The sequence below is a fragment of the Atractosteus spatula genome, chromosome 24 (genome assembly GCF_055471065.1).
Source record: "Atractosteus spatula isolate fAtrSpa1 chromosome 24, fAtrSpa1.hap1, whole genome shotgun sequence".
NCBI lineage: Eukaryota > Metazoa > Chordata > Actinopteri > Semionotiformes > Lepisosteidae > Atractosteus > Atractosteus spatula.
In genome coordinates this window covers 10,949,854-10,972,234 of record NC_142729.1, presented here as the reverse complement: position 1 = coordinate 10,972,234, position 22,381 = coordinate 10,949,854, and the positions used below count along the sequence as shown (strand labels likewise).

At 35.1% G+C, this 22,381-nt stretch overlaps 1 protein-coding gene across 1 annotated transcript; it reads right to left on the bottom strand.

Annotated features, from left to right (window-relative positions):
- Window positions 1–265: 265 nt before the first annotated feature.
- On the bottom strand, window positions 266–20,374 carry LOC148815887 (cytosolic phospholipase A2 gamma-like). Its single transcript, XM_088904841.1, has 12 exons — window positions 20,314–20,374; window positions 19,331–19,369; window positions 18,539–18,671; window positions 13,915–14,072; window positions 12,998–13,031; window positions 11,792–11,903; window positions 9,822–9,968; window positions 9,440–9,638; window positions 8,785–8,893; window positions 7,540–7,680; window positions 5,350–6,496; window positions 266–379 (listed from the first exon to the last, which is right to left on the bottom strand). The coding sequence occupies exons 7-11, from the start codon at window positions 9,911–9,913 to the stop codon at window positions 6,429–6,431; spliced, it is 609 nt and encodes a 202-aa protein (XP_088760967.1). The 5' UTR covers window positions 9,914–9,968; window positions 11,792–11,903; window positions 12,998–13,031; window positions 13,915–14,072; window positions 18,539–18,671; window positions 19,331–19,369; window positions 20,314–20,374; the 3' UTR covers window positions 266–379; window positions 5,350–6,428.
- Window positions 20,375–22,381: the final 2,007 nt, after the last annotated feature.

Below are 22,381 nucleotides of genomic sequence, written 5' to 3'. Positions count from 1 at the left end.
AATATCATTTTCATATTTTCTATTACACTGCTTATACAATGTTGTTTCAGAATGATTCACATCAGTATAAAAAATTTATAAGCATGTCTTTTTGATCTCCACAGTTAACTGAACACTGTTGTACTATAACTATAACTATAAGAACATCAGAAAAGCCAATGTTGAGAACTGGTCAGTGCATGCTGCTTTATTAACACATTATACTATATTTCTATATAATATTTGATCACCATTTCATGTATTTCACTGCTGTTCATATTCTAACCTGTGTCAGGGTATTTATACAGGAAGTTGTACTTGGTTCCCCATGTCCAGCTTAAAATGAGAGCGAAGATTTTCTTTAAAAAATCAGGTGTTAGGTCCATTTTTTCAAGTAAACCTGAAGGGATAGAAAGAAACAAGCATAGAAAAGAATTTATATTGCCAAAAAAGTTCAAACTATTCCTATCCAATGTGCATGTTTGTTGCATTAAACCAAAAACCAACAAGGAGTTTAAATAACAGATTTGTGCTGTCCTGAGAAATTTCCCGTGAAATTAAGCACTTACCCTTACTTGACCTTTTTAACTGACTACTCAAAGTAATTGAACAAACCTGAGATGGTCTCTACATACTTGACTGTAGAAAGTTTAATCTCTGATTTGTGGGCCATATAGTACCACTCAGTTTTACTAGTACAAGTCTACATAAGTACAGCATTAGAACCTGGTTTTTACCTGTACACATGATTTAATCCTTAAGGAAATACAATAAGTTGAATTCAATGATAAAAGCTTGGTTCCCAGCTTTTCACATTGACATCAGTACTGTGAATATGAACATCCTTTGATTAAAGACGCTGATAAGTAAGATTTGTTATTGCAGTATTTCAAACTGTGTACATTTATTGCATTCTTTTTATGAAACACAGTATTCTAAATGTGATTTGTAGAAAGTATCTTATAGAACATAATTGCTATGTATAAAAGGGTGGCAATGGTGGTTAAAATTGCTACCTCTCAGTGCCGGGGCCCTGAGTTCAATCCTGGACTTGGGGTGCTCTCTGCATGGAGCTTGTATGCTCTCCCTGTGCTTGTGAGGGTTTCTGCCAGGTGTTCAAGTTTCCTCCCAAAGTCCAAAGACATACTGTAGTGGTAAGCCATCTGGCTTCTGGGAAAAACCGGTGCTTATGTGAGTATGTTTTTCCTGCAATGCAATATACCTTTCCAGGGTATATCCTGACTTGAGCCTGTTGCTTGCCAGGATAGGTTCTGGCTTGTATTGGATACCTTGTATTGGATTAAGAGGTTAAAAATTCCTACAATTGCTAAACATAATTGCTACAATGTTGGTTTAATTGCTGCTTAGTTTCATTGCATGCCATGTGTTTCTGTTCTCAGGGAAAAATAATTCCATGATGACTTACCAAAATTCCATAATTTCTAAATGAAACTGAAATACTGAAATCTGAGAGTGACAAAGAGGAGATAAATGATCATACTGCATAGGAAATACATTACCCTTGGAGATGTCAAAGAAAACATCACTTACAGACTTCACTGAGACTGGTTCATACTGTAATGCTGTTGGATTTATATACTGTATACAGTATTTACCTGTTTTGCTTCACATAAATGTTTGACAGTGTACATAATAGCCAAGAGAAAAAAATCTGTAAATAACTATTGTTTTCTTTTCTGTATGAGTTTTTTAAATTTTATTATCCATATTTTTTGTAATATTAGTACCTAGAAATCCCATTTTCATTTTACTGAATTAAAATTGATATATACGCATTATGAAAGTGAACATTTAAAATCCAAACTTGAATGCTCACACTGAGAACTTTCATGGGTGAAAAGTCAAATGTCAGTAAAAACTGCAAAGAAAAATAAATAATTTATAGTAAAGCCATCATAATAATTTGCTTTACAAATACAAATTATTTCAGGCACACAGTATTATTTTGACAAGTTATACATTTAGATTAATGGCCTCAATGGTATGGTATGGTGTATTGTGCAATAGTAGTGGACAAAAAATAACACCACAGCATTTCGTCAATCCGATCACGTATTCTTTTCCAATCATATAAAGTAAGTCTTGAGAATCTCACCATGCCTTTAACATGCTCATAAACGATATTAATTTAGGAACATAAACAAAAAGTTTTCCACTTTTTTTCTAAACATTTGAAGCATCAAAATCTTACACATGTTTACTTTAGAAACGTTTTTACGTGCTCTTTCTGACTGTATTAAGTTTATATACTTTGTAAAAAGTTGTTTTAACCTTTTTTCCGAATACACTCGTTATAGCAGTAAACAAAAGCATACTTTTCAAATTTGATTAACAGGGAATATAATATGGAATTGTGAATCTAAAGAAATTAATAATGTAATTATATTCATGTGCTACTAAAGAAAGTAGTACACCTTCTTTGGATATATTCGGCTTCAAAGAAACAAATAAACGTTTCTTTGAAAAACTGAAATAGCAAATATTATGGACACTATATTGACATTTTTTATATTTCTAAATATCACAATATGTTTGAAGCTAAGTCATTTATTGATAACAACAAATAATTTCAAACTGCTTCTACTGTTGTTATTACTGATAATAAATATTATCGACACTATATTGAATTTGTTGGTATTTCTAAATATCACAAATCATTCAAAGTTAAGTGAGTTAAGTGATTACCATTTTCCATGAATACTTGCGCTCATTATCGCAGTAAACAAAAGCATTCTTTTAGAATTTGATTAATAGGGAATATAATATGGAAACACATATCTAAAGAAATTAATAACGATTTTAATTTAAGGATCTAAATATATGTATTTACATAGCTGGTAGTACTACTGAATTCCACTTACTTTGTAAACATGTTTTATTTTAATTTGGGCTCATTCATGCATGATGAATTGTGAGAGAGTGATAGATGGAGACAAGATGTAGGTTTCTTGTCAAAACAACATTCCCCAGAATGCTTTGGGAGATTAGCGTTTTACTCCTGATGGTAACTCCAACAAATTGTCACATTTCACATCCTTGTGAAACAATCAGGACGTTGTCATCCAACCTATGGTTTGATGGTTTTTTTTATTTTGAAACCATGATCTTGATATGCAGGTGTGAAGTAGAGTTAACAGCTTCAGATTTAAAAGGTTATTAATAATATCTTCAGTGTCGCATTAACATTGGAATGTTCTTCCAAGTGAAAAAAGAGGCAATAAACAACATGGCTGCTCTATATATTTTCAGTTTACAGACCGTCCACAGACGGTTACAGACTGTTTACAGACCGGTAATTTATTATGAATAATATCTTCTATATCGCATTAAAATTGGAAAGCATTTTACTGATGTAAATCCACCTATTATCCAACCACTTTATCCAGTACAGGTAACAGTTTCACCCCTCCCCCCTGTCTGTCTGACCTCTTTTAACCATTCTGTGCCTGAATCGCAGTGCGTGAGAAAAATTGAATCTTTTTTTGGGCTCAAATCTTGCTTAACTAAAAATTAGACACAAGAATAGTATTATTGGACAATGTTGTGAGGCTCTGGTGGAATTTTTCTGTAAACTGAAACTTTTCTATTTTCTTTAAAATTAACTATTTACTTATTTCTTTTCATTTATTGCTTTTAATTTGTGAAGCAGAGTATTACGATATTAATTGCTACTTCAAAGTTTTGTGGGTGCAAGCTTAAAATCAACAAACCGTGAAATCTGTGCAAAGGTCTCAATATTTTTGCAAGGCAAATAGCTAAGAGTTTATCATACTTAGACATTTCCATCACATTCTCAAGCTCCTCATGAACAACACTATCCAAAAAAATCCTACTGACTCTCATTCTAATCTTCAATACAGCACCTCAAATCCATTGGTCTGCAGAAACAACCTATTTATTTAATCCACAGTGAAATCTGACTCTCTCAGAATTTTTAAGAAGTACCTTCACATCCAATAAATAATGATGTTCATCTGCAATTAAAAGTTTATCTCATTACATTGTAGTGGCAATGCTTGTTAATAAGACAGAATTAAGCGTTGCTGTGCTTTCCTAAATGAGGCCCCATCTCTCTCTTCATCTCTGTGGTGCAGCCACAGAGAAGTTATTCATGCAGGCCGATTTAAGGTGTTTTCTTTTGATAAGGAACAACTCCCAAACGGGGATGCACTTAGCTAATGATCAATGGTCATCCCTGGCGCCTATCTGTCTAGGGAGTTCCAGAGGAAATCTGGACTGCATTCCTAAGTGTCAGGAGTAAGTGACTCATCTCTCACCTTGGTCAACCAATCAGGGACTGGCAGGGCGTGGTAACACCACGTGGGTCTCCAATGCCCGCCAAACTCTCAACCAATCATCACACATCTGTGTCTTGGTCAAAAAGGTAGCACAAGCTCAGGTCAGGGCTCTCCTTGGCCATTTTCGCACACCCTCAGAGACAATTACGTGACAACCGGTGTTGTCTGCACTGGGACTTGGACTTTGTTCTAAGCGTGAGGCCGAGAATCCCAGACATACTCAGAATTCTGCAACGACCAACGTGAATGCTCCGCTTGATCAACAGCAGCCTACAGTTGGACCCTCATCGACAACCTGAATAGCTTATTCAGAAGCAGCGCTGGACCGGGAACGAACCAGTTTTCTTCCCATGCAATAGAATGACCTGCGAGGACCCGCGGTCACACTTTGTGCATAGAGACTTTCTACCAGTCAGCCAGACTACTAGTAGACCCCTGGGAGCAACGACTGCACTGCGCGCCGCAGTTAGATTCCTCCGTCCGTCCTACTCTGAGCTGATCTCGACTGGTTGGCCGATAGCCAGAGGACGCCGAGACGACGCCTATTGGATGACTGTTGGGACAGAGTTTGCAACAGAGCCTGTCAGCTGGTTTTGGTGTTCGTGCCAGGAAATCCAAATCCATACACAGTGGATAAGTAAACCCCATGTTCTATGTTGCGTCTTGAGAATTTAATTGTTATCAATTTAATCAATCAAATTTAATTTAATCAAAGTTGTTATCAATTTAATTCATGAGTAATGTATTTACTTCCGAGTCTAGTGTAACAGTGGGTAATGACACTGATTAGATATGGTATAGCCGAACGATATATTGAAATATATTCTCTGTTGTATATCTCTTTGTGTTTGCCTCTCTTCGGGATTATATACCTTGTATTTTGATAACCCTCACAGTAAGGTCTGCTGCCTGTATTCAGGCAGACTGGTATATGTTTTGTGCACAATTTATTTTTAATAAATGTATCTTGTGTTAATTTAGGTGAGCGTGACCTTTTAGTTTGGCTGTAATTCTTCAAATTGTTCTATACTTCCCAGGTTCAAAAACTCACCCTGAATGGCCTTCATATCTTTCTGTTGTTTAGTCTCTTCGGTGTTCCCTTTTAACAACTGATTGTAAATCCATTCTGCAACATAGAAATCAGACAAATGCTTAAACAGTTTAAGGTTCTCTAAGTACAGTACATAACAGTACATTTTAATAGTTCAGGTGGGTAGCTGCGTCAGCATGCGTAGGCTGCAAAGGAACAAGTAATAGGTTGATTCCATGCTGAAAAAAAGAAGAAAGAGAACAACGTTTCGGCCATGGAGCCTTCTTCAGGTGTCACCTGAAGAAGGCTCCACGGCCAAAACGTTGTGTTCTCTTTCTTCTTTTTTTCAGCATGGAATAAACCTATTACTTGTTCCAGTACATTTTAATTGTGTGTTGGTTATACAATCTATATTTATATACTATATATAAGGCTTATTTGCAACGTAATGGAAAATGAAACACTTGTAATTTTTAATTTAGTTTGTAAAGCAAGGTGATGTTTTGGTTAAGTGGTGGAGTTCTCACCTGCTATGCCTCTGACCTGGGTCAGTTCCCAGCCGCTTGCCCTTTCTCTTTCTCTCTCTTTCTCTTACCTACTGTCTGGCTCACTCACTGCCTCTGTCTTAAAATACTTTTAATTAAGCATAGTTAAAGTCATTGTCCAACTGCTCCTGTTTTCTATGCTTATTTGCTTTTAATACAAAGTTTTTAAAACCAATATATAATATAGTTAAGACAAAATCTAAAATAAAATTATCTCATTATACATTAATAATAAATAATACATTACTACTTATTCACAATTACATTGCATTAAATAGAAAAATTATGTTACGAATTAGTATTATTGTACAGTATGAATAGCTCAGGAAAGCACTAATGGGTTAATACACATTTGATTTTTATTATTAAAATACGATGAACTGTGAAGAACACAGCAGACCCAAAGAATATATTAAGGATTCTTCAGAGTGCTGCAGTCCTATATTAGATTATTTGGAAAACTAAAAAGCTGTTGCACTGTACTTTTGTCATACCTTGCACATTCTGAATGGGTGCATCTGTAGATGCAGATTGGGAGAGCATACAGCACATTCATTACTTACAAGATATTAAAATTATACCTATATCGTACTGGAAGTCAGCGAAGCAACTTCCACACAGTCCTGAGGAAATAGTAAAAAACAGAGAGAGAGCAATGAAAATGGTTTGAGGCCACTTAATCACAGCATGGAAACAATCAGACTATTTAATTCACTTCCCGTGTGTTATACTGTAGATCACTTCCTGTAGCGGAGCTGGAAAATCTGCACATATGTGGTTCCTGATATATAGAAGCCTACATGCCAAACAGACCGTGCTGATGGTCCCTGTTTTAACCCAATAAGTAAAAGTGGAAATCCTCACTCAGTCAAAGCCATTTTCTTTTTACCAGCAGTTAATACAAGGCTGGTATTATGAACAAGGCCGTTTCTGAGACAGAAAAAGGATAGTTGTTTTAACCTAAATTGCAAAGGAACAAGTAATAGGTTTATTCCATGCTGAAAAGAGAAGAGAGAAAACACAATGTTCCGGCTGTGAATTCTTCTTCAGGTGTGAGAAAGACAGGGCAGACAGCAAAGATTAAATAGCACAGAAGAACAAAAGCTGGGAGAGGAGAGGAGGAAGGTGGGGCAGAGAGGCAGAGACGCCACTCGGAAAGCGCAAAGTGGAGAGGGGTGAAGAAAGGTGTGAAGTCAAAACCTGCATGAGAATAGAGAAGATTACTTGAAAACAAGTCAGTCATTGAGAGAAAGGGGGAGGTGTGAACCTAGTTTCAGGATGAGTTTTGTTTCTGTTGTTTTTCTACAATGAGAGTTGAGAAACCCTTCTCTGTGAACCAAAAGTTTACATAGATTATGTGATCAGCGGTTAGTGGAGTCACCATGGGCATCTCTTCCATTCAAGATAATTTAGGAGCACCTGGGAACAGCCATCCCTATACAATTATTAATTTCCCTAATTTCCTAATGCAAATCTAACACATGGAATGTCTTATCACCATTACCAAACATTATGTAAAAGCCCAACACAATAAACTGAAGTCCAATAGTAATATATGGTAAAGTTCCTCCATTGGCCTAAAAATCTTTTGTGTGTATCAAAGGCTTTGGCATCCAAGTAAAGTTTTTTCTTCATCTATAGTGTAACAACAAAGATGAAGAAAGACCTTGCAAGTACAGGATGTCCATCTCATCTCTGTGCTCCTCCTCATTCCCTCCTGCAAAACGGCTCCCAAAGAATGGTGTTTCCACAAAGGCTCCATACCCAGAATACCCCACTTCATGGCGAGTTATCTCACACCAGACCCCTGTGAGAGGAAGAGACATGGAGAAAAGGAGGAAGAGCAGAAGAATAGTGAAGTGAGAAAGGATACCAGAACTAGAAAAACTCTTTCATCCCTAAATCCATGCTAATCTCTAAACCCATTTTGAAGGCACTGAGGCCACTCTTGTGTGTCTATTTTTCTAATATTAAATGGTATTATTATTGTTAGTTAATAGATACAATTAATATTCTTGTTGTTTTAATGTAATACCTTGTCCAACTTTTGTTGTAGTTGTTGAGTATATAAAAAATGTACTGAAAATGAGAACTGTGACATCCTGGTTGGAGGTCCATAAAAATTGTTTATACCCTTTATACAATTAAGGTATATGGTAGTATGCATGGCTAGTTTGAAGGATATGAATCTCTAAGTCCTAAACAGCCCTTGGTTGAATGGAAAAGAAAAATAAATTAAGGAGTTTGGACACAATGGAGGAAATCATCCGCCTCAGGTATTTAAGGAGGAGAAGGCACACCGTTATCTTTTATATTGTGTAGCGTGAGAGAAACCAGGAAGTTTTACCAGGAGACAGAAGGATTTATTGGTTTTTAGTTTAAGTTCTTTTTGAAGAGAACAGAAAATAGTTTTAATCGCAAACTAATTGAGGAACACTATTTGGTTGAAGGGAAAACATGGGTAAATAACACTAGAATAAAAAATATATATTTTTCTTCAGAAAAGTTCAGACTTCAGAAAACTCTTATGATTTGTTGGTATAACCTGCCAGGGCTGTTGACTTCATATATTATTTCATAGAGCAAATAATAGTTTACACAGAAAGTAAGGTCCATGGGTTCAATTATCAAAGAAGTTAAACAAGTCCTTCTTTTTTTTTAAATACATATTGGCAGTTTCGTAAAATATAAATTATTTTGGACTGTTAGTAGCCTTATAGTTTAGCTCTAATGATCATTTCCTTACCTTTATCAGTAGCAGCTGGTTGGTCATAATTTTTCAGATCAGATTAGGTGCTAGCGATGCGGTCTGTGAACATTTAACATTTACTATAAAATATGTAATACTGTATATGGCCTTTCTGCAGGATTTTAAATAAGATTTATGTTCATCCATCATCATGTATCTTACCTCTATCGTATTCATCCTTCTGTCTCTGCTCCTTGTCCACAACTGCCAAGATGGGGTAAGGGTTGTTCATTTCATCATCGGTTTCCTTAGAAAAATGTTCTTCATCCACCTGGAAAAAATATATTGTAGTGAAGACCCAGCAATGGTACGCCCCAGGTACTCCCACCAGGTTTGGAGGGTCTCTGAGATCTTCAGTGGGGCTCACATAGCTGTATACAATTAGAGATTATCTAAAGGTTAGTTTTCAGCTCTAGTAATTGAAAAAAAAATCTAGATTCAGCACTTGTGTTCTCCCTTTAGAGTTACTTGTCCTGAATAGTAAGGTCACATCACCTTAAGCATGAAACTTCTGCTAAAGCATCAAATCATAATAAAATATCCCAGAATTTCCTTTAATTTGTTTCTATATCCTTTCCTATTTTATTGTACACACCAATGGTGTGCACTAATGAAAATTAAGTAAAAATAAAAAAGTGAATTTCATTTTTGAGCAAAGATATATTGTAGGGAAATAAAACCTTTAGTAATTACAATTTACCACATTAAACTGTACGCTTTACTCAGAAGCATCAATGAAGAGAGAGAAAGACTTTCGGAAATACACAAATACATGATGACAAAGATGCTAGAAACCCAGGCAGGAAGGACTGCTGACCTGCTTCACCATGTCGTGCACAACTGTAGATGCAAATATATCTGTGATGGAAAAGTTCTCATCCTTTTCTGCCTCCATAATTCTTGCCAATGCTTTTAGACAGTCAAACGAGCCAGTTGTGAGTCTTTGCACCATCTCTTTCTCTGCCTTCTCTAATTCAGAGGACCAGGTCTGGTTGTGGTACAAAGATGTCAAACACCTGCATTCATACATAAACAAGAGTAGAGACCAGGAGAAACGTCGGAGCTCAATCCTTATATCTTACAGAATTAGAGCAGAATTAGAAGTTCTGCTGCTTTATGCGAACCTTCAGAATTCATATTGATTCCACAGATCCACCTGGCACAAACCTGGACCCCAGAGCCCAGTCTCTCAGACTCACCAGGTAGATCCTGACACTCCACACAGGTACATGATGGTGTCCAGCAGGTTCTGAGCCCCCAGCTCAGTTAAAGTCCCCATGAGAGCCACCATGGCGCGCAGACCCCCCCCTGAGCCCAGCACGGCAATAGAGGGGACACAGTCCTGACTGAGGAAGAGAGAAGCAAGAGAAAGAGCATGATAAAAAACAGTGTGTGAGTCTGACAGATAATTATTAGGTTATTAAATAGTGTAAATGAATTGCAAAGTTACTGAGATATCACAACTGTGTATCGTGTACCCTACTCCACTCAAGTGTGTCCCTTAAAGAGAAGAAGATTCAGAATTATTTAAATTTAACATTCTCCTATTATGTTTCTCTCATGAAAGCATCTAACGTAAATAACAACAGTGCAAGAATCTACTTACCAGCAACAAAAGTTTAACCTGTTATGATATTTGTAATATCACCACTTAGGATCATTAAAACAGCATGAAATATTGTAACTGCATCTTGGCTGTCACCTCTCCACCAGCGCTATTTAATCACTCCAACTCAACCTACAATTTCATGGTTCAAACTGAATTATTTCTTCTTCCATTTACTTATTTTGCTTCATTTCACAAGTCCCTTCCCTATTAAGACCTGTAAGGTGCCTGTTTTGCACACAATTCAGAGCCCTGATCCTTGCCTACTGTTATCTCAAACAATGCAGAAGCCTTCAAAATCTTAGTTTTTCATTTGTCTTCCCATACACTTTTTCCCTTTCTGCTCTGCCTCTTTTATTAGACTTTATGTACTCTCCATTTTCCCCAAAGCCTGTCCATTCACCACCCTCTCATCTATTAACTGCATCCATGTAATCTGGAAAGGAGTAACATGCCTGTGGCATTCACAGTAACAATAAACCCCTACGACAAATGCTAACTAACATAATGAATTTTCTTATGTCATATCTTTTCACTAACATGACAATGCACCTGCTACAAAATAAAATGTCTTTATTTTCCTAAAAAGGGTTAAAGGGGTGTAACATTTAGGATAATTTTTGGATGCAGGTGGGTTCTGGTGAGGGACTAGGAAGCGTGATAACACAGGTGGATGCAGAAGTGATGATTTTAAGTTGAATAAGTGACTGACAAGACACGATAACACACAGGGGTAAGGAACTAGAGTGGTGCCAAAGAAAAGAAAAGAACAAACAAAATGGAGCTGGCTAAGAAAATGAGGGAAAGCTAACCTGACTACAAAAGAAAACCCGAAACACACGGTCTTCGGCGTCTCCTACACCCTAGCTAACTTCCACTGACTACCCAACAACCATATAAGACAAATGGCACTCACCTGTACTAAACTAGTGTTACCAATACAAAATCAACTAAGTGTGTAGAATGTACCCAACAACCTAAACTAACATTATACACAAAAGTTCACACAAAAACACAAATGAACTAGGAATACAAATAAGGGAAAACAAGAGTACTCAACAGGAACAGGGTACAAAAGAACACAAAAGTTGAACATATAATACATTAGGGCAAGGTAATGGCAAAACAAGGATAAACACACAAACAAACAAAAGTACAAAGAAACTAACAGAAACAAAACAACAAAGCCAAAGCTATACAAAAATACACACGCAAAGCAAAGCAAAGCAAAGCAAAGCAAAACGGGACTGAAGTCAAACAAAAGGCCTCTTCCTTCAGAAAACCTCCATGTTACATGCTGAATAAGATGCATTCTGATTGGCTGAGAAGCTGATTGATGATTATGTCATACGGAACAGTGGTGTAATGGTGGGTCAATGGAGGAGGGAGAATAATCAAGGGTCAGCAGTGTGGAACATAACAAAAACACACATAGACCACACACTTGGATGTAACAATGCAGTTTTTTGTATGATGCTTACAGTAACTAACTGTACTTGCATTTTGCAAAATACACTGAATATGTATTTCTGCAACACAAATAAAAAATAATAAAAACCATACCAATTTACAAGGAGTTTCCAGATTACTTAGGGCCTTCTGGATTTGCATTTTTCTCTGCTTAACAGCCTTAGTCTCCCCCTCACAGAGAGTCTGTGAAACCCGTACATATGTCCTGTGGAAGGAGATAAAACGAACATGAAGAATGTGCAACCTTGGCGCTTTCTGTTCCTAAAAATGCAAAAGGAGACATATTAGAAAGAATCTGGGATAATTTCTAATTTGCTTTGCTGACTGGATCTCACTGTAACTTGAGTGTTAATGTGTTTGTTAATTTCTTTGTGTATTCTTATTAATTTCAAGAAGGTGAATAGGGACTAATACAGTTGTAACCACTTTAAACTTTCAAAAATATTGCTAATATTAATGTTACTCATTTAAAAGTATTTATTTTTCTTGTTTTCAAGTAACAGGCACATTGTTAAAGTCAGTATTTATCTTTTCGTAATATCCTGGGATATAGCACCTTATTTTCTGCCTTATTGGACATCAGCTGGTAGGTTAAAGGATACTGCTAGACGCCCAAGAAGAGGAGGGGGTCAACTGTTGAGGTGTGATCTGCTCAAGACTTTAGGATCTCTTGTTGTTCACCAACACAAATGCTCCACAAGTGTCTTTGGTCAGTGTATCGCACAAATGAGCTACACTGTGGTACAGCAAAGAAAAGGGAAGCTACTCTAACACGGGTTCTAATGCATGTTTTGAATGTTTTTATCTGTATATTATATATATTGGCTCTAAAAATATATTGTATTTAACTTTAAATGTTTTAAAAAAGATGTCAGTAGTTTTGAATTAACTTGTGATTGCATATTGTAACCTCTTCAATGTGAGGCATTAGTTATTAATTGGGATAGCCTTGTGTCTGGTTTTGAATCCTAGCCAATACCCAAGCCTGTGGGGATAATCTTTCTATAATCTTTCTAATCTAACTATAAACTATAGATTTAAGGGATATTAAGGGATAAGGGATTTGGAAATGCACATGGAAATGCATATCAACCAAGGAGAAAACACCTCACTAATCTAACAGCTTAGAATCAGTTAATCAGTACATTTATACTCATCACATCCTCATGAGAAAAAAAGAGGAAAGAAAGCAGAAAATAATTTGGAACATATGAAAAGAGGTGTAATTGTTTTTTGTAATTATACACAGAAACGTGTTTCTTATACTGTATCTTAGTACACAGATTAAGGAGCACTTACTTTCCAGTATAGTCATTGCTTCCCTCATGCTTGTCTGTAAGATAATTGAAAACAAGAAATCGTAAAAGACTTGTAAGCACTATATCCCTCCGTTTTCTGTACTACTGTTTCTGCCCCATTGGGATACATTTGGGATACATTTCTGGAATCACAGAACTACATCTTGCCACTTCAAAATTCCGTTTATCAAAAAGCATTTCCACAATTATTATTCCATTTCCAATGCCCTCTATATTGTCTATAGTACTTTTGTGATTCAGTATGTTACTGTTTTTATGTGGCGATACTTAAATTCTCTCAAGAAATGAAAGGTGATCCAGAATTCAGCAGCACAAGCAAAGCAGCAACAGGTCATCAATCAGGCTTGCCCTTGCTCTCATTTTTCCAAGTCTGTAAAATACAGAAGCTTGACACTTACAATATTTAATATGTGAAACAAATAGTCATAGATGTTGTGCCCGGGAATCAACTTTTTTTAAAATGTTTTTCTGAAGCTTGTCACCAGAAAATTACTTTGTTGTGCCAGAGAACAAAGATAACTTGTTATTTCAACGCTACAATAGAAGCTGAAATCAAATAATGTTTATAAGTCAGTTCACTGCTGATAATACTGAAGTAAATGATTAAATGAAAATGTAATTTAGAAGAACAATTTCAAAGCATAAACATTATATTTCATTGCCATTAATATTTTTAAATCTATACATTTAAGATTTTTATTGAATGTGTTTTGGCTGGTTATATTAGACAAATTTACAGCATTTAATTTTGACTGAGTTTTTCCAAGTTTTTCCCAATTTAAATATTTTTTCAGTGTGCTATTTCAAAAATTATAATTTGCATTTTTTATATTTATATGTACACAGTTTTGGCTACACATTCGCCCCTTGTTTATGACTTGGACTAATGCTACATACCATGCATCATGCACAAAGCATTGTTTAGTCTCTTCTTTCTTTAGTAATGATGTTTTTAAGATTGTCTAATATGCATTAATTCAGTAAATACTCAGAAACCTTATCCATGTTGTTTTTTGCTAGTAAGGAATGTTTCCTGGTGGCCTCTTTTAGTGGATCTGTTAAAAAAAGATAATATACTGTAACACTGTCAGCCATTGTCAGTATACAAAACTGCAGGAGGCACACATACACACAAAAACAAGTGATAGACTAATGGCAGCACTAAGGAGAGGCATGAACTGCTTTAAAAATACATTCAAATACTTCTCCATTTCATGACATGTATAATATCACTTAAAACAAGAGCTGCTCATTACAAAATGAGGTTCCTAGCCTTTTTGTTGTTTACAGTGTGCACATTGCTCCCTGTAGAGGCACTGATAGTGGGCAATGTATCCTTTAAATTTGAAGTAAAGTCATAAACCATTTAGAAAAAGAGGATGTCATTGTTTTCTTATAAATCAGTGCTATGTACAACATACGGTAGATTATTCCAGTGTATCATGTTTTAGGTAAATCACAGTGTATAAATACCTTAATGCCTTAAAGACTATGTCAATTACTCCTATAGAAAAACACCAGGCTTGGATTCTGACAAAATGATTTACCATTTCTATCTCAGGAGTTAGATAGAAAAAACCTTAGATGTGTGGCTGCACATCAAATACAGTCTTATATGATAGCCAATGACTTGTTTGAGCCATTTCAGTCTGGTTTCCACTTAAATCATAGCACTGAGACTGCTCTTTTCAGGGTTTTGAATGATTTATTTATTGCCTCAGACTCAGGAGCTACATTATACAGTAGATATCCTTACGCTTCTTAATGCTGCTTTTGATACTGTAGCAACACAAAATTATTTAAATTGCAAACTTTTTTGTCTATCAGTGGTACTGTCCTTAACTGGTTCTGTTCTTAACTGACTGGCAGGCAGCATATTTATAAAATATAATAACAAAAATAATAACAAAAACATGTGGTTATTATTAAATTAAGAAATGTACCAATGCAACCATTCAAAATGCACGGTACAAACCCGTACCACACGCAATTACCCACAAGTCACTGCGTTGTACTGCGGTACGTGATTGGCTGGCCAAAATGACCGACAGGGGCACTCGTGGTGCATTGGTCATTAGTGAAAAGATTGAATAATTTCATAATTTATTATAATTTTCAATAATTTAAGCATGTTTTAATTTGCTTAGTATTGAATATTTATATGGAATTTTACAACTAAAGGGAAATTTTAGTACTGTAGCTGAGCATAAAAAGAAGAGGAGCATAACGCGTCTGATGGTCATAAACAATATTAATTTAGGAACATAAACATATTATGTAAACTGCACATGCCTGGTATTGGTAGTTTAAAGAAAAAATACACACTAGTATTCCATTTTCTTCCTAAACAGTTTAAGCATCAAAGTCTTACATGTGGTTATTTTGGAAACTTTTTACATGCTCCTTCAGACTGTATTAGTTTATAAAGTTTGTGAAAAGCTATAATGTTTTAACCTTTTCTGCGAATACACTCGTTATCATAGTAAACAAAAGCATAGTTTTAGAATTTGATTAATAGGGAATATAATATGGAATCACGTATCTAAAGAAATTAATTAGCAATATAATTATATTCATGTACTGTAGCTCAAATTATCACAATAGTACACTTTCTTTGGATATGTATGCTTCAGTTTCACTCCTTCCCACCTGATTACGTCTGTGGCATGATGGCTTAAGCATGTGCCCTCTATGCCTGGGGTTGGAGGATCTAACCCAGCTGTTGCTATGAGTTTTCTTTTAACAAATACACATTTCTTTGAAAAACTAAAATGGCAAATGTTATGGACACTACTATATATTGACATTTTTAATATTTCAAAATATCACAACTGTTCAAAGCTAAATCATTTATTAATAACAACAAATAATTTGAAGCTGCTACTGCTGTCGTTATAACTGATAATAAATATCATCGACACTATATTGAATTTGTTGGTATTTCTAAATATCACAAAACGCTCAAAGTTAAGTGATAACTACATGACTACTTTTCAGAATTTAATTATTTAAGCAATAAGGTACGAGAGGCCCTGCTATATCGTGGATATAGTCACAGTTAAAAGGTGTTGTTAAGCCCAATGTGATACGGAGGGAAACACAAAGATTCTAAGCTGATCACAAGGAAGAAAAATCACCCATTTTCACACGTAAAAAGTTGTTATTAACTATCGAAACCTGTTTTTATAGCTTTTAAAATCATGCAATGTCTACGTTAAGCAGGAACATATTATATCTCATTTTTTATTTCTTTTTTAAAAATTAAAAAAATCTTTTGTCCAGTCTAAGGGTGTTTATAATATAATAGAGAGTCCCCATTATCCCCATCTTGATTAAAATCGCATACGCGTGTTTAATAAAATGCTTTTATTATTCACAATCTGACAATGCAAGACAGAACTCACATTGAGTTCCGTACGTCCACAGTGGTGCACGGTGCACTATTTTGTCAGTAACCTGCTAATCTGCTTAACACCTGTAGAAAACATTATTTTATTTCTGTACGGAATGCGTGTTAAGTTTACAAAATTAAAGTGTTTCAAATGTTTATTAAGAAATACATTAAAAGAACTTACAGCTTACACAAAGACTCAAACTACAGTATGCAAAAACATGTGTTACGAAGTTGTGGTGCTCTAGCAGTGCTGTCCTGAGGCTAGCCTCTGCCCAGTGATATAACTTTAATATAAACAAGATCTAGTATCACATATGGAATCTAGTATCTAAAGAAATTATAACAATATTAATTTAAGGATCTAAATACTGTATATGTATTTATATAGCTGGTAGTATTACTGTATTTCACTTTCTTTGTAAACACATTTTATTAACACCAGAATCGCAGCGGGTGAGAAAGAGATAGAAAAAAGTTAATCCTGTTTTTTTTTTTTATGGTCTGTAGCTCAAATCCTGCTTAACTAAAAGTTAGACACAAGAAAGGTATTATTGGACAATGTTGTGATGCTAAAGAAATTAATAACGATATTAATTTAAAGATCTAAATATATTCTAACGCATATGGCCGACATTACAGGTTGTGAAAGCCGGCTTGCCAGCATGGTGACGTCACCGCCTTTCATATGAATCCTTTCATATGGAAACATTTTGACACTGCGCTCAACAATCTCAGGAAGAACATGAAACAGGCTGTAAACAGCCTGTTTTTTGCCTAAAAAAATCAAATCAGTAACATTAACTAGCAAAGAGAGGACATGATAAAAGAATAAATGACTTGTTTTTTTGTTTATTTAAACATGTAATGTCGGCCAAACATGTATGTAAGGTCGGCCATATGGCGTACTGAAGCTGAAAGTTTAGCCTTTGTCACTAATGTAACCACTAAATTAAGACATAAATATAGAAATCCCTACATTACAAACCCCAAGCATTTCATTTTGTCTATTGCTACAATATCAACAGCAGTGCAATTACAAGGGACATGTCAAAATGTTTCCAAAATAACCAAAATCTAACGATTTGAGGGTTTTGATAATAATAGAGAAATCATAACAATGACCCCGTGTTGCTTCATGCTATTCATGTTTATCCAACCAAAAGAAGGACAACTAATTCAACATGAAAATACTTTATTTTTTCATTGACAAAAAGTAATGCCACACTCTCTTGTTTAACCTGATTGTTTTGTTTCTGCACAGACTGTTAAACCAGAAGGAAAGAGCGCCTCTTTCTTCGAAGCCTTTCGTTGAATTTATTTTTGGGTGTTTATAATATAATAGAGAGAATAATAGAGAGTTCCCATTACCCCCATCTTGATTAAAATCACAAATGCCTGTTTAATAAAATACTTTGATTTATTCACAGTCTGACAATGCAAGAAAGAACTCAGAACATTAAGTATATTTATCCTCACCCCAGTGCAAACAAGACAGCTGTGTACATTATCAGTGATGTTAATATATTTGATTCCATCTGATGCCTCTAAGTTTATTTTAGGGGCTTTGATTATGGTTAAATGATTAAATTGCTCCCTGGAAAGTGTTCTCGCATATCACCAGTACGTCAACTCGTCTCTAATCTGTGAGTGAATGATCAGCCATTTCTATTACAGCAGATCATTTCACAAATCTATTTTATTTTGTTTGTTGTTTGTTATGTATGTTTTTTGGAAATTAACCTCTGACAGTAGAGGAGACACCTTTCATTTTTAATATTGTGTTAAAAGTTAATTTTATCGTAGAATATTTTGTTAAACTGCATTTGACATTTATTCTCTTATATCTTTTTTATACTGAAAATAATAACAGTAATTGTTTTTTTTCATGTTCTATATTATATCCACATAAAACTTCACTTTTTATGGTATTATTATACCATATAGTTAATATACTGTATATATTTAATATATAATTATATTAAAATATCTTTTTGCTATTGTATAGGAAGAATAGTAAAACTGCATGTATTGTCATTTGTGTGATTATCATACTGTTTGTATCAGTATGATAACTCTGTTAAATATTTGTGACATTACAGCTGTTAAGGGCCATGAAAAAACAAATACCTTTTCTGTAACATGAAGTAAGAGTCCCAGAGAAATGAAAATATTACAGTTGTGAGTGGTAGGCCTGGGGAAACAATGTAGCTGTGGATAATTTCAAGAGGGATATCTTCCATTTCCCAGTTTGGAAATCAACCTAAGAGATCAAATAGAGCTGGTTTTACACAAGGTCAGCTTGGATTTTAAGGAGGAAGGAGATAACCTCCTGTATTCCTAAGGTCCTGTTGACTCAGGAAAAGCACCATTATCAATTGCAGGCCAAAGAGTATCAAAATATCCTCCATGTCTCAGAAATATTCCTATATTAGGGTATATTAGTGCTTGGGTGGATCAAGGTGAGACGGAATTCCAGGAGCTCGGCTTGTGTTTCAGGAAATGAGAAGGTTCTTAGGGCACCATGAAACTCATAGTAGTATTTAATGCCATTCCCTGTTCCTCTCTGTAGTCACTGTTGGCTGGGTAAGGGGGTGAGTATGATGTGCAGACAGTTGTTTGACAGATAAAATGCATTCCAAGACACTCACACTCACTCAAACAAGCCAAACAACCTTTAATGTGATCTCTGATAAAAGAGCAACATATCCCAAGAATTGGAAGTGTTTTTTTTTAATTAATTCCATTTAAGTTAGAACCCTATCTTTCACTACATAGGATAAGTGTAGTGCTTATTAAACAGGGAACAAATAATGATTAACTCCATGGTGAAAAGTAGAAAGAAGAAACAATATTTTGGCTGTTGAGGGAACTTCTTGTTCTAATATTTTTTGTAGATTATGAATGAAAGATTAATCTTACCTTGGTATGGTGTTGGTTTTGATTTGGAACCACCCATCTCTGTATTGAAATACAATTATGTGTGTTACATTCAATCAGCATTGATATTGTGACATTTATGATGATCAATCTGTGCTGTATGTGTGTTTAGAATTCAAATTTACATACACAGTTACATGGTTGTTTTGAGCGATTTAGAAGAGACATGAATACCATGTTAAGAATTTGGGATAAACACCAGTGCCTAATTGAATAAAACTATAATCCTCATGAAATCTTTCTGAATATCTGCATTCATCTGTATTAATCAAAAGTATACAGAAAATTAAAAGTTTTATTATATGTATAGATTAATAAGAGAGTGAGAGTAACACTTTTGTATAGAACCATTACAGTAATTTCTGACTAACAGTGTTCCATGTAATTTAGCAATTGCATGGTCATTTTGGTGCAAATATTATGATAATTGGTATTGATATTGGTGCTAATATTATTATCATTTCAGTTGAAATAATAATTGAGCAATTAAATCATTGAAACAATAATGCAACTCAGCATTTACATGTTTCCACTTGTTCACCTCCCAATTTTTAGTGTAATTCTTGTCTCCTTCCTGTCCTACAAGCCCACCTACACACTATGGGTGCCAGGGCCTTCATTTGCTATACCCCAAAGCTTTGGAATTATATCCCCCAAAAATAAGATATTTAATTAGTTCTGTGTCTGCCCATTTACATTCTTACTGCATTCCAAACCCTAGTTGTAATCGCATTAATTCTGCTCTTTCCTCTCCTTGTGTGCTTTTTATATGATTATCAACAACAACAACAACAAGAACAACAAATAATAATAATAATTATAATAACCTACTGTACTTGTAGATCTGCTTTACAAAGGCATCTCTGTTATTCTGCTGTTGCAATGCAAAACAATTTAAGTACAGCATTAATGCAGAGAGAAGAAATCAATATTTATTATTAGTATTCAATCCTTCTTTTTCTTACCAGTTTCAAAGAAGTGACCTAGTTTGGTGTTCCAGAAAAATCCAAATGATTTAATCTTTGGATGCATAGGACATATATTTATAGGAAACACAGAGGACCAATCAGGAGATGACAGCTAAAAAAAACTTAGTTTAAGTTTCACTTTCAGTATTGATTGTAATGTTTAACCATTAAAGGCACTGTACACTGTGCCTCACTGTCACCACAGTCACTAGCTTTGGAGACACTTTAATAGTCTGTCCATTTCCAGGTCTGAAGTTTTTGTTTCATTTCATATTTCATCCAGTTTATGTGTAACCATTTTTCCTTTCTTACAGTCTTTCAGTGTTCCTAAATTTAATCCACTTTTCAGCCCTGACAAGGCCCACCCACACTGCGTTTTATGCACACATTGTTGTATGATGGGGTTCATGCTAGCTATACCAATGTGGATTATGATACAGCTTTTTAACACTCTGTAACACATACAGAACCGGGCACTCAGAACACACAGTATTTCTTCCAATTTCCTTAAAAATAATGTGTCGCATTGCGTTATGTAATTTACTGCCCAAAGACAATTGATACTGTAGGTAGCACTTGTGATACATTAGATTTTAGTGAAACCATTGCTTCATTTAATCTGTTTCTCTCTGTGTATGCTTCAACCAAGTTAATATGGAATATTAATATGGAATTTTACAAGTAAAAGAAAAGTTTGGTAGTGGAAAATAAAATCAGAAGTATGACGTCATATATACCTAATGGACCTAGGTTAGATGGTAGTGGTCGCTAAATATAAAAAAGAAAACAAAGTACACAACAGTATTCCACTTTCTTCATATATATTTTATGCACCAAAGTCTTTAACTCAATAATTTACAGTGGGTATTTTGGGAAATGTGCTTAATGTGCTTCTGCTAACTTTAAAATAATAAACTTAAAATTTATTTTATAGCGGATTTTTTAATTGATCATTTATTTTTAAATTAATATGTATGTTGCGTATGAAAAGTTATAATGTTTATCCTTTTAGAATGATATTACATAATAAGAGCATTGTATTTGTTGTAAATTGTAAAAAAAAGCTCTATCGATTTAGTACCACTTGATCTAGAATATAAATCATGTAACAAAATACATTTTGGCAGCTAAAAATATCACTTCTGGATATTTTGGAAACATTTTAATGTTTGTTTATCTATCAGTAAACATGAGGACAAACAGACTACATGAAGACTACCTGGTAAGTGTCTTCAATACATCTAGAGAGCTGTGCAGGCTGAATAGCCCCCAGTGAGGCTGTGAGGTTGTTTAGTGTATTTTCTGCAGTTACTCACTTTTACTCGGTCAGAAGTCTCTTGCTAAGACAAACCTGGAACTGGAGGTGGCCTTAGAGGTCAGTGGTGGTGGGATAACAAAACAAATTTGAAAATCCCTGACCACTTATAAGGAACTCCTTTTCACAGCCAATGCACCCAGCAGAGACTTGAGGCAAATTTAGATACCTATTTTTCGTAGATTTCCTTTTAATACCCAAGATAGACTATGTGGTTCTCACAATTTGTCATCTGTTTTAGAGAACAGTGTGTTCTGTTTTTTTGTGAGAAAAAGTTAAAAAACAACATTAAAATAAAAATGGGTCAAGGGAGTATGTATTATATAAGTTATTGAAGGAGAGATCATTAGCATTCATTTCCCAGCAGCCTCTCTAAAACATTGCCAGGAGTTAGTAGGAAGCAGTTAAATTGCATGAGAGGAGTCTTTATCTTGTAAACAGGACAACAGATCAACACAAGGGGAATTAAGGGAGAAACATTATAGTGACCGACTATAATAAGGGGGAAACAACATAGTGAACAATTATTAAGGAGAGAAAGAATGGGTGCTTGGGCACCAGGTGTCGAGGGCTACTGTATGTTACGAAGAGTCTTTCAGGACCCTATGCAGACAACAAAATCCGGAAGGGAGTGAACAGACACAGGGAGGGGACGAGGAACAGGGCTGGTAGACGAACGGGGGGGGCGTGAAAAAGGTGCTCCGAGGGGCGTGGTCCAGGTGAACTGTCCAAAAAGGGAGTCCGAAGGGA

Coding starts and splice junctions, on each gene's coding strand:
- LOC148815887 (XM_088904841.1), bottom strand. CDS start 9,913: ATGGTGGCTCTCATGGGGACTTTAACTGAGCTGGGGGCTCAGAACCTG. Junction 7,681..8,784: donor GAAGGATGAATACGATAGAG/GTAAGATACATG, acceptor TTCCTCTCACAG/GGGTCTGGTGTGAGATAACT. Junction 6,497..7,539: donor GGACATCCTGTACTTGCAAG/GTCTTTCTTCAT, acceptor CTATTTCCTCAG/GACTGTGTGGAAGTTGCTTC.